At 42.5% G+C, this 12583-nt stretch overlaps 1 protein-coding gene across 3 annotated transcripts in view; it reads left to right on the top strand.

Annotated features, from left to right (window-relative positions):
* The first annotated feature begins 217 nt into the window (after nucleotides 1-217).
* SCAMP1 (secretory carrier membrane protein 1) overlaps nucleotides 218-12583 on the top strand; it is a 121893-nt gene continuing 109527 nt past the window's right edge. Inside the window, exon 1 of one of the 3 annotated variants that reach the window (XM_038532486.1) lies at nucleotides 218-390. In XM_038532486.1, the coding sequence (XP_038388414.1) occupies nucleotides 334-390 (57 nt within the window). In that variant the 5' untranslated portion in view covers nucleotides 218-333. The remainder of the gene's footprint in view (nucleotides 391-12583) is intronic. The other 2 variants (XM_038532485.1, XM_038532484.1) reach the window with 2 other exon arrangements.

The raw sequence follows: 12583 nt of genomic DNA, 5'->3' as shown, positions 1-12583 counted from the left end.
GGGATGGAGTCCAGCCGCACGCGGGGGCTCAGCCCGGCCCGCCGCTCCCGGCTCCCTCCGCCCCTGGTCCCTGCGGTCGAAGCCAAAGCCCGGAACGTGGATCCCGGCCCGGAAGAGCGCGACCGCGGACGGGAGCGGCGCCGCCGGCCGGGAGCCCGTGGCACCGGGCATGCTCAGTGGCGCGGCCGGCTGGGTGGCCCCGAGAGCTGCACCCGGATCTGCTCGGCGGCGGCGGCGGCGGCGGCGGCGACGTGAGCGCGCAGGGGGGCGGCGGCCTCGCCTCGTCTCCCGGTCTGCGCCTGGGTCCGGTGGCTGACGCCGAGCGCGAGCGCGATGTCGGATTTCGACAGTAACCCGTTTGCGGACCCGGATCTCAACAACCCCTTCAAGGTGAGCGTGCGGGCCCCGCGGGCCCCGCGGCCGCGACGCGTCGTTGTCCGGGAGAACGGCAAGTTCCGCGGCGCCCCTCAGCCGCCCGGGCCGGGCCGGGGCCGCCGCAGCCGCCTCGGGTCGCGCCCGGGCCTCGCGCCGCCCGGCTCGGGGGCGGCGGCCGGGGCCCTGCGCTCGCTCCCCCGCCGCGCCCGCGCCCCCTTCCCGCCCGGCCGGGTCGTGCCCTCGCCCGAGTCTCGGCGGCGAGGCGAGCGGCGCCCGGGCAGGCGGAGCCGTCCCCCGACGGGCAGGGGCGGCGGCGGCCGGGCGTGCGTGAGGTGACGGCAGGCCGGCCGGGGCACCCACTACCCTGCAGTTAAAAAAAAAAAAAAAAAAAAAAAAAAAGGTTATGTTTTTATTTTTTAAACTTGTGTTGCGCCCACATGCCACCAGCGGCGCTGCTCTCCCCCCTCGCCCGCCTGGCCGAGGCGTGAGGGGCCCGGTAGCCAGGCAGAAGTCAAATATAAACACACCTGGACACAAAGGTGCACGTGGACGGCCGCCTTCCCACCGGAGGGCTCCGAGGACGGTGACCGGCGGGGGGGCGCCCGCGCCCGCGCCCGCGGCGGTTCCCGCAGAGCTGTCCTCCTCCGTGGGCGCCTGTCACCCGCTTGGTGGGGGCCGGCGGCGGCGGCGGCGGGGGCGGGGGGCGGCGAGGCAGGTGAAGGCGCGCGTGACCTGTGCTGCCACCAGCGCGCAGCGTCTCCGGGAAGAGTGACGGTGCAGGCGTCTTGGTGAGCTCAGCCGCTTCCACGTGTGATTTGTTGCCAACTGTTGGGTGAAGTGTATTAATTTTTTCCTGGATACGTGCAATAGTAGCTTTCATGTGTAGTCACGCAAAATGAAAGACTTAACTTTATCTTGTGGTTACACACGTGTCACCTCTGAGTTTACATCTCATTACTCCTGGTTTTGTCTCTTATTAAGAATCCGGGCAGGGGGTGGCCCCTGGTTGGCTCAGTCCATCCGTGGAGCGTGCTACTCCTGATCTCGCTGTTGTGAGGTCAAGCCCCATGTTGGGCGTAGAAATTACTTAAAAAAAAAAAAAAAAAAAAAAAAAAAAAAAAAAAAAAAGATCCTAGAAGGGGAAAATATCCTTTTTTTTTTTTTTTTTATTATTGGCCTTTTAATTTCGTTAAGGATTATTATAATTAAATGATCCTGGTTTTCGACAACTTGATACCCTGTGTGGGAATGTAGAAGGGACTCAGTCTGCTATTTCTTTGCTAACTAGTGTCCTTTAAGAAAACTCTGTAACCAGCCCGGAACTTACAGGCTTTTAGAGGCCGTATGATTGCACGTTAAGGAGCATGCCTTCCTCACTCCCGCATGCACTTAGTAGTTGGTATTCCATCATTCCATGTTGTGGAAAATCAGATTATTCTTAAATCATACAGACATTCTGAACACACATTTCATGACTTGCCAAATAGGTATTACTTTTAAAATATTTTGAAGGCATGACAGTATGAACCTGTTAGCTTTTCCTAATTCAGGTAATTCATTGGTGTCATTTATTCAGCGTATGACAATTGGCCTGTTTTCTAGTTGGTCATTCCATTTTGTGGCTCATTTTACATAGCCGATTCTCTTGTTAAGGCAAGACGTTGTTTTCTTCTTAACCTAGACTGCTCTTTTGTGACATCTGATGTTGCCATGACAGTTTGATTTTTCTGCCATATGTATGGTGGTTGTAGTAATTCTAAACCCAAAACTGGTTTTATTTTTTGAATTTTTTCCCAAAAGTAGTTTTAATTAAAGACTTACTCATTTTTAGAAAGAGATGGAGCATGTACGAGTGGGGAGGGAGATGGAGAATCTTAAGCAGGCTTCAAACTCAGTAGAGCCTGTTGTGAGGTTCATTCCCACTACGCTGACATCGTGACCTGAACCAAAATCAAGACTTGAACACCTAACCATCTGAGTCACCAAGGAGCCCCTCCAGAAGTAGTTTTGTTTTATTATTTATTTTTTAAGATTTTTAAATTTATTCATGAGAGACACAGAGAGAGAAGCAGAGACACAGGCAGAGGAGAAGCAGGCTCCATGCAGGCAGCCCGATGTGGGACTCCATCACAGATCCGGGGATCACGCCCTGAACCAAAGGCAGACTCTCAACCACTGAGCCACCCACGTGTCCCCAGAAGTAGTTTTTTTTTTTTTTTTTTTTTATTTTTTTTTTAAATTTATTTATGATAGTCACAGAGAGAGAGAGAGAGAGAGAGAGAGAGAGAGGCAGAGACACAGGCAGAGGGCGAAGCAGGCTCCATGCACCGGGAGCCCGATGTGGGATTCGATCCCGGGTCTCCAGGATCACGCCCTGGGCCAAAGGCAGGCACTAAACCGCTGCGCCACCCAGGGATCCCCCCAGAAGTAGTTTTAAATACTCAATCATTGTGGCATAAAATTATAAAACTTTTTTGTTGCTTATAAGTGGATGTACCCAGAGAGCGATGATTATTCAAGTCCACAAAATGTTTCAAGGGATGGATAATTTAGGCCTAAAGAACATTTGGCTGTACACATGTTCCTGTTTATGGCCTTACTCTGTTTTTGGTGACTGTCACAGCACTGCATGTGTGACCCTTTATCTTTCCATTTGTGTCCACCTGCCTTGCTTCCTAAAGTGAAGCTTTATATCTATTGCTATTCTTTTTTCAGTTTCCTTTTATGTGTGATTTTTGAAATAGCATTTCTGGTCCTCTCTACTTACATACAGAAGTTCTTGGATTTATCTTTTTGATAACTTGTGATCATCTTTTTTTTCAGATGTTTTAATTTTCAGTATTGAAAAATTTCATATTTTCAAAACATGTTATTTCACATTTGGCAACCATCCTAATATCTTCTTGGTTAAAAGCTATTTGATTTTTAGGGCACTTAGGTGACTCAGTCACTTAAGCGTCTGAGTCTTGACTTCCACTCAGGTCATGATCTCAGAGTGGTGGGATTGAGCCCCACGTCAGGCTCACACTCAGTGTGGAGCCTGCTTAAGATTTTCTCTTCCCCTCTTCCCTTGTCCCTCCAGCTCTCCTCTCTCTCACTCTCTAAAAAAACAAAAGCAGCAACAACAAACCTATTTGACTTTTTAAAGTTTATTTAAATTCCAGCTAACATAGAGTGTCAAATTAGTTTCATTAGTACAATTTTGTGATTCATTACTTAAGTACAACACCCCAAGTGTCCTCCTTAATACCCATCTGCCATTTAACCCATCCCCTTGCCCACCTACCCTCCAGCAACCCTCAGTTTATTCTCTGTAGTTAAGATTCTGTTTTGTGGTTTGCCTGTCTCTTTTTTCCCCCCATGGTAATGTTTCATTTCTTCAATTCCACATATGAGTGAAATCATATAGTATTTGTATTTCTCTGACTGACTTGTTTTGCTTAGCATAATACATTCTAGCTCCATCTATGTTGTTGCAAATGGCAAGATCTCATTTTTTTGATGGCTGAGTAATATTCCATTGTATATATGCACCCCATCTTCTTTATCCATTAATCAGTCAGTGAACATTTGGGCACTTCCTTTCTCTTGGCTGTTGTTGAAAATGCTGATATAAACATTGGCATGCATATGTTCCTTGCAATCAATATTTTTGGATCCTTTATATAAATAGTAGTGTAATTGCTTGGTTATAGGGTAGTTCTATTTTTAACTTTTTTTTTTTTTTTAAGATTTATTTATTTATTCTTGAGAGACACACAGAGAAAAGCAGAGACATAGAGGGAGAAACAGGCTCCCTGCAGGGAGACTGATGCAGGACCGGATCCTGGATCCCAGGATCACGCCCTGAGCTGAAGGCAGACATTCAACCGCTGAGCCACTCAAGCGTCCCTATTTTCAACTTATTGAGGAAGCCCCATACCGTTTTCCACAGTTGGCTGCACCAGTTTGCATTCCCACCAGCAGTGCAAGAGCGTTCCACTTTCTCCATATCCTCTCCAACATTTGTTGTTTCTTGTGTTGTTTAATTTTAGCCATTCTGCCTGGTGTGAGGTAATCAATCCCTTATTGTAATTTTGATTTGTATTACTCTGATGATGAGTGATGTCGAGCATCTTTTCATGTATCTGTCAGTCATCTGGATGTGTTCTTTGGAGAAATGTCTATTCATGTCTTCTTCCCGTTTCTTGACTGGATTATTTGTTTTTTTGGGTGTTTTATGAGTTCTTTATAGATTTTGGACACTAACTCTTTATATAAGGTATGTCATTTGCAAATATCTTCTCCCATTCTGAAGGTTGCCTTTTAGTTTTGTTGACTGTTTACTTTGCTGTACAGAAGCTTTTTATGTGGATGAACTTCTTCCCTGGTACAGAAGCTTTTTATCTTGGTAAGTCCTAATAGTTCATTTTTGCTTTTGTTTCTCTTGCCTCTAGAGATGTATCTGATAAGAAGTTGTCAAAGAGATTGCTGCATGTGTTCTCCTAGGATTTTGATGGTTCATGTCTCACATTTAGGTCTTTCATCCATTTGGAATTTATTTTTGTGTATGGTGTAAGAAAGTGGTCCAGATTCATTATTTGGCTTGTAGCTGTCCAGTTTTCCCAACATCATTTGTTGAAGAGATTGTGTTCCACTGGATCTTGTTTCGTGCTTTGTCAATTAGTTGATCATATAGTTGTAGGTCCAGTTTTCTATTCTGTTCCATTCATCTATGTGTCTATTTTTCTGGCAATGCTGTAGTGTCTTGATCACTACAGCTTTGTTCTATAACTCGGAGTCCAGAATTCTGATGACTTTCAGTTTTGCTTTTCTTTTTTAAGATTGCTTTGGCTATTAGGGGTCATTTGTGGTTCCATACGAATTTTGGGTTTATTTGTTTTAGCTCTGTGGAAAATGCTGGTGGTATTTTAATAGGGATTGCATTAAATGTGTAGATTGCTCTGGGTAGCATAGGCATTTTAAAAGTAGTTCTTCCAATCTATAAGTTTGGGATGTTTTTCCATTTTTTGTGTCTTCAATTTCCTTCAGAAGTACTCCATAGTTTTTGGAGTACAGACCTCTTATCACTTTGGTTAGATTTATTCTTAGTCATTTTAGGGTTTTTGGTGTAGTTGTACATGGGACTGATTCCTTGGTTTCTCTTTTTGCTGCTTCATTATTGGTGTGTAGAAATGCCACAGATTTCTGTAAGTTGATTTTGTCTCTTGCAACTTTTCTGAATTTGTGTTTCACTTATAGCAATCTTTTTGGTAGCATCCTTTGGGTTTTCTACATAGAATGTCATGTCTTTTGTTAATAGTGAAAATTTGACTTTTTCCTTGCTGATTTGGATGCATTTTCTTTCTTTTTGTCTGATTGCTGAGGCTAGGACTTCCAGTACTATGTTAAATAATAGTGGTAAGAGCGGATATCCTTGTCTTGTTCCTGACCATAGCGGAAAAGCTGTCTTTCCCCACTGAGCATGGTATTTTGCTGTGGGTCTTTTGTGTGTGGCCTTTATGATGATGAGGCATATTCCATCTATCCCTACTTTGTGGAGAGTTTTTACTAGGAAAGGATGCTATATTTTGTCAAATATTTTTTCTGAATCTATTGACAGAATCATATAGTTATTACTCTTTCTTTTATTATTGCAATGTATCACATTGATTGATTTGCAAATATCAAACCACCCTTGCAGCCCAGGAATAAATCCCACTTGATTGTGATAAATGATAAATTGTTGGATTCAATTTGTTGAGAATTTTTGCATTCATGTTCATCAATGATATTGGCGAATAATTATTTTAATAATTTTTATTTAACAAGTGGGGTTGTTGTCTGGTTTTAGAATCAAGGTAGTCCTGGCCTTGTAGAATGAGTTTGGAAGTTTTCTTTCCATTTGTATTACTGGGAAGAATTTGAGAAGAATAGGTATCAACTCTTCTTTAAATATTTGGGGGATCCCTGGGTGGCGCAGCGGTTTGGCACCTGCCTTTGGCCCAGGGCGCGATCCTGGAGACCCGGGATCGAATCCCACGTCGGGCTCCCGGTGCATGGAGCCTGCTTCTCCCTCTGACTGTGTCTCTGCCTCTCTCTCTCTCTCTCTCTCTCTCTCTCTCTGTGACTATCATCAATAAATAAAAAATTAAAAAAACAAAACAAAACATTAAAAAAAATATTTGGTAGAATTCCCCTGGGAAGCTCTCTGGTCCTGGACTTTTGTTTTTGGGAGATTTTGATTACTGATTCAATTTTTTAAAAAGATTTTACTCATTTATTCATGAGAGACACACACAGAGAGAGAGAGAGAGGGAGATCTCGAGAGAGAGGCAGAGACACAGAGACATAGACACAGGTAGAGGGAGGAGCAGGCTCCATGCAGGGAGCCTGATGTGGGACTCGATCCTGGGTCTCCAGGATCTGGCCCTGGGCTGAAGATGGTGCTAAGCTGCTGTGCCACCCAGGCTGCCCTGATTCAAATTTTTTTTTTTTTGCTGGTTATCGGTCTGTTTAATTTTCGTATTTCTTCCTGGCTCAATTTATATGCTTCTAGGAATTTATCCATTTCTTCTAGTTCACCCAAGTTGTTGGCATATGATTTTTCATAATATTTTCTTGTAATTGTTTTATTTCTATGGTGGTGTTTGTGACCTCTCTCATTTGTGGTTTTATATTTTTTAAGATTTTATTTATTTTAGAGAAAGAGATTGGGAGCACAAGCAGGGGGAGATGCAGAGGGAGAAGGAGAGAGAGAATCTCAAGTAGACTCTACTCTGAGTATGGACACAGGGCTTGATTCCATGACCCTGAGATCATGAACTGAGCCGAAATTAAGAGTTGGATGCTTAACTGACTGAGCCACCCAGGCACCCCATTGAGATTTTATTTATTTGGGTCGTTTTTTCTTTTTGATAAGTCTGCCTAGGGGTTTATCACTTTTATTAATTCTTTCTATGAATCAGCTCCTGGTTACATTGATCTGTTTGTTTGTTTCTATATCATTTATTTCTGCTCTAATCTTTATTTCCCTTCTGCTGCTGGCTTTAGGCTTCATCTATTGTTCTTTTTCTAGCTCTTGTAGGGGTATTATGCTATATATTTGAGATTTTTCTTGCTTCTTGAGCTAGACCTGTGTCGCTATATAATTCCCTCTTATGACTGCTTTTGCTGCATCTCAAAGGTTTTGGACTATCATGGTTTCATTTTCATTTGTTGACATGTATTTTTTTTTTTTCTTCAATTTCCTGGCTAACCCATTCATTCTTTAGTAGGATGTTCTTTAACTTCCATTTATTGGTGCTTTCCAATTTTTTTTTCTTGCGGTTGGCTTCAAATTTCATAGCATTGTGGTTGGAAAATATGCATGGTATGATCTCATTCTTTCTGTACTTGTTGAAGCCTGATTTGTGACCCAGTGTGTGATCTCTTCCGGAAGATGTCCCATGTGTATTTTGAATCTGTATACTGCTTTAGGATGAAGTGTTCCGAATATATCTATTAGGATCATCTGGTCCAGTGTATCATTCAATGCCATTGGTTTTCTGCTTAGATTATCTGTTCATTGGGTAAGTGGGATGTTAAAAAAAATCCCGTTATTATTCTATTATCAATGAGTTCCTTCATATTTGTTCATTGTTTTATGTATTTGAGTGTTCTCAAATTATGGGTATAAATATTTATAATTATTAGATCTTGTTGGATAGACCCCTTTATTATGATATTGTTCCCTTCTTCATCTCTTGTTACAGTCTTTGGTTTAAAACCTAGTTTGTGTGATAGAAGGATGGCTACTCCAGCTTTCTTTTGACATCATTAGCATGATAAATGTTTCTCCCTCAACTCAGTTTCAATGTGCAGGTGTCTTTAGGTCTAAAATGAGTCTCTTGTGGACAGCATATAATTGGGCCTTGTTTTTTATCCATTCTGATACTCTATGTCTTTTGGACCATTTAGTCCATTTACATTCAGAGTGATTATTGATATTAATTTAGTACCATTGTGTTTCCTGTTAAGTTGTTTCTGGAGATTTTCTCTGTTCCTTTCTAGTCTGTTGTTTTTGGTCTTTGTCTCCCACTCAAAGAGTCCCTTTTAATTTTTCTCGCAGGACTGGTTTAGTGGTCACAAACTCCTTTAGTTTTTGTTTGTCTGGGTAACACTTTATCTCTCTTATTCTGAATGACAGCCTTGCTGGATAGAGTATTTTGGCTGCATATTTTTCCCATGTAGCATGTCAAATATATCATGCCACTCTATTCTAGCCTGCCAAGTTTCTGTGGAGAGATCTGCTGCTAACCTTAATCTGTCTTCCCTTGCAAGTTAGAGATTTCTTTTCTCTTGCTGCTTTTAGGATTTTTTTTTCTTTATTTCTGTATTTTGCAAATTTAACCCATTTGTTGTGGTGTTGACCTGCTTATGTTGATCTTGATGGGAGTTCTCTCTACCTCCTGAATTTGGATGCCTGTTTCCTTTCCCCGATTAGGGAAATTTTCGGGTATAATTTCTTCAAACCTTCTGCCTGATGGAAGAAGATATTTGCAAATGTCTTATCAGATAAAGGGTTAGTATCCAAAACTGTAAAGAACTTATCAAATTCAACACCCAAAGAACAAATAATCCAATCAAGAAATGGACAGAAGACATGAATAGATATTTCTCCAGAGAAGACATACAAATGGCCAATAGACACATGAAAAAACGTTCCACATCACTTGGCATCAGGAAAATACAAATCAAAACCACCAGTCAAAATGGCTAAAATTAACAAGTCAGGAAAGGACAGATGTTGGCGAGGACGCAGTGAAAGGGGAACCCTCTTGCACTGTTGTGGGAATGCAAGCTGGTGCAGCCACTCTGGAAAACAGTATGGAGATTCCTCAAAAAGTTGAAAATAGAACTACCCTATGATCCAGCAATTGCACTACTGGGTATTTACCCCAAAGATACAAATGTAGTGATCCAAAGGGGCAACTGCAACCCAATGTTTATAGTGGCAATGTCCAGAATAGCCAAACTATGGAAAGAGCCCAGGTGTCCATCGACACATGAATGGATAAAGAAGATGTGGGGTATATATCTATCTATCTATCTATCTATCTATCTATCTATCTATAGATATACATACATATACATATATGTATGCATATATATGATAGAATACTACTGAGCCATCAAAAAATAAAATCTTCCATTTGCAATGACATGGATGGAACTAGAGGGTATCATGCTAAGTAAAATAACTCAATCAGAATAAGACAATTATATGATCTTACTCATATGTGGAATTTAAGAGAACAGAGGATCATAGGTGAAGAGAGGAAAAAAATAAGATGAAATCAGAGAGAGAGATAAACCATAAACGACTCTTAGTCATGGAAAACAAACTGAGGGTTGCTGGAGGGGAGGGGAGTTTGGGGATGGGGTAACTGGGTGATGGACATTAAGGAGGACACCTGATGTAGTGAGTACTGGGTATCATATAAGACTGCTGAATCACTGACCTCTATCTCTGAAACCAATAATACATTAAATGTTAATTGAATTTACGTATTTATTTTTTAAAGATTTTATTTATTTATTCATGAGAGACAGAGAGGCAGAGACCTAGGCAGAGGGAGAAGCAGGCTTCTTGTGGGGAGCCAGATGTGGGACTCAATCCCAGGACTCTGGGATCTTGCCCTGAGCCAAAGGCAGATGCTTAACCACTGAACCACCCAGGTGTCCCTAATTAATTGAATTTCAATTAAAAAAAGCCCTTCTGCCACATTTTTCCTCTCTTTTTCTGGGAATCCTATGATATGAATGCTACTGTGCTTGATGGAGTCACTGAGTTGCCTAAGTCTGCACTTGTGATCCAATATTTTTCTTTCCTTCTTTTTAGCTTCATTATTTTACATTATATATCACTTATTCATTTTCCTGCTTCTTCCATCCTCTGCATCCTTCCATCCATTACACTCACTTGGTTTTGTATCTTGGTTATAGTGTTTTTTAGTTAAGCCTGACTAGTTTTTAGGCCTTTTGTCTCTGCAGTAAGGGACTCCCTGGTGTCTTCTATGCTTTTCTCAAGCCCAGCTAGTATCCTTATGATTGTTGCTTTAAATTCTGGATCAAGGGGTTCCTCAGTGGCTCAGTCATTTAAGCGTCTGACTTTCGCTCAGGTCGTGATCTCGGAGTCCTGGATCAAGCCTCATATTGGGCTCTGCGCTCAGCATGTGTGTGTATGTGTGTTTGTGTGTGTTTGTGTCTGTGTGGTCTGTTTTCCCCCTTCCCCTCCCCCCCTCCGAGCTCGCTTGCTCTCTCTCTCTCTCAAATAAAATCTTTAAAAAAATTCTGGATTAAGCATTTTACTTATGTCTGTTTTGTTAGATCTCTGGCTGTGACCTTTTCTTGTTTTTTTTCAGGATGAATTCCTCTGTCTCGGCGTTTTGTCTAGGTTTCTGTCTTCTGTGTGTTAGGAAAGCCTGTTATATATCCTGTTACTGAGAGTATCAGCTTTATAAAGAAGAGGTCATATACTGTTCAGGACCTGGCATTTCAGGGAAGTGTCTGGTGTATGCCGTGTGCACTCTGCTGCTGTGTTTTGCCTGCTGTTTCCTTCTGGTCAGTCCTCTGCAGAGTATCTCCTTGCCTGCAGTGGGGAGTGTTTGGATGTTGGCCAGAATGTGGCAAGTTTTAACTAGTTGTGCTCTGGTCTGCCTGTTAAGAGAGACCTGATGTTACTTCCACTCAAGCTGAAGCTTTGCAGAATTCTATGGTCTGTAGATGTGGTGTGTTATGTGTTTTGAGGAGTGGGATTGGGGGTAGGCTGTGCTAGCCCCTGGTGGAGAGGCCCACTGTGTTGGTTCACAGGCACATATGCCCGAAAAAAGCAGCACGGGAGCAGAGCTTGATATAAGTGGTTTATGCCACTGTTGGCACTCATTGTGCTCATTGAAGTTAGTTTATGGTAGGGGGAGAGTAATGGCACCTGCCAGCTTGTTGGCAGACAACTGCCAGCCTGTTGGCCAGAGAGGCATGTCACTTCTTTTACACGAACTCCAAGAAGAGGGGGGATCATCTCTCCCTGTGTCTCCTAGGGTATCCTCAGATTATACTGTCTGCCCTGGCCTATCTGCCTTCCTTCTTTCAGCAGGAGCACTGCAACACCTGCTGGGCTCCACACCTGCCGTGCTGTGGACCTCTAAAATTTTAGTGTTTATTCCCTGTGGTTGTAAAAACTCACAAAAATCAGTTCCTCTCGTTTTCCCAGTCAGTGGCTTTGGGGAAATGTCTTCCTTGTGTGATCCCCTGTGTGCTCCTCTCTCTGTCTTTCTCCTCTCTCTCACCTTTCTCCATGACCTGGCTGCCTTCCCTCTGCGAAACCATGATCCTCTTCTCCCCCAAATCATGTCTCTCTATCTTTACCTTCCATGATGTGGCCTCTTATCTCTCTCTATTTGTGTAGTTTGTTCTAATCTCAGAATGGTTTCTTGGTGTTAAGAATGATTTGTTACATGGCTGAGTTCAAGGACCAGGTGAGCTCAGGATCCACGTAACTACTCTGCCATTTTAGAATGACCAGATTATCAGTTCATTATAAAGGCTACAATTCAGGAATGGCCCAACGGAGGAGATGCCTAGGGCAAGGTGTGAGGAGCCAATGTCCGGACATGCCTGCCTTGTAATGCCTCCACAGGTTCAACCAGGGGCGCTTCACACCCCATCTCATAGCATAGGCAGAATGAAGGAAATGATAAAAAATTATTTGATTCTATTACTTTTTAAGTTCTTCAGCATTTTTTCCCCCTTTTATATTAGGAGCGCTTTTGCCAGCATCTTCATTTGAACTGTCATGAAAATAATTTCTGAGAATGATCTTCTTAGATAATGGAACTGTAATGGCTTACTTGATTTTACTAGCTGTTGTAAAATTATTTGCTGGATTCATTTTTTTGAGCCCCTGCTTGATTCTAGTGGTTGTGATAGGCTCAGTGAAAGAGTTTATGAAATTTGAATAGTTTTTATTGTGCATCAAGAAACTTGGAGTAACTGAAAATATGTAGTGATCTGAAAAATAGAGTATTATGTAGATGTTTTTGAGAATCCCCTCGAATTGTTATAATGTGGCTTTACAGCTAGGGAGGAAAAATTAGTTTCCACATTGTCAATGTGTATTAATTATTTTATGCCCCTGTTCTGTTCACTTACTCATTTATTCAGTAGATATTGAAGAAATATATATCCT

This window comes from Canis lupus, chromosome 3 (assembly GCF_011100685.1).
Source record: "Canis lupus familiaris isolate Mischka breed German Shepherd chromosome 3, alternate assembly UU_Cfam_GSD_1.0, whole genome shotgun sequence".
Classification (NCBI taxonomy): Eukaryota; Metazoa; Chordata; class Mammalia; order Carnivora; family Canidae; genus Canis; species Canis lupus.
This window is presented reverse-complemented; position numbering and strand designations above follow the sequence as displayed.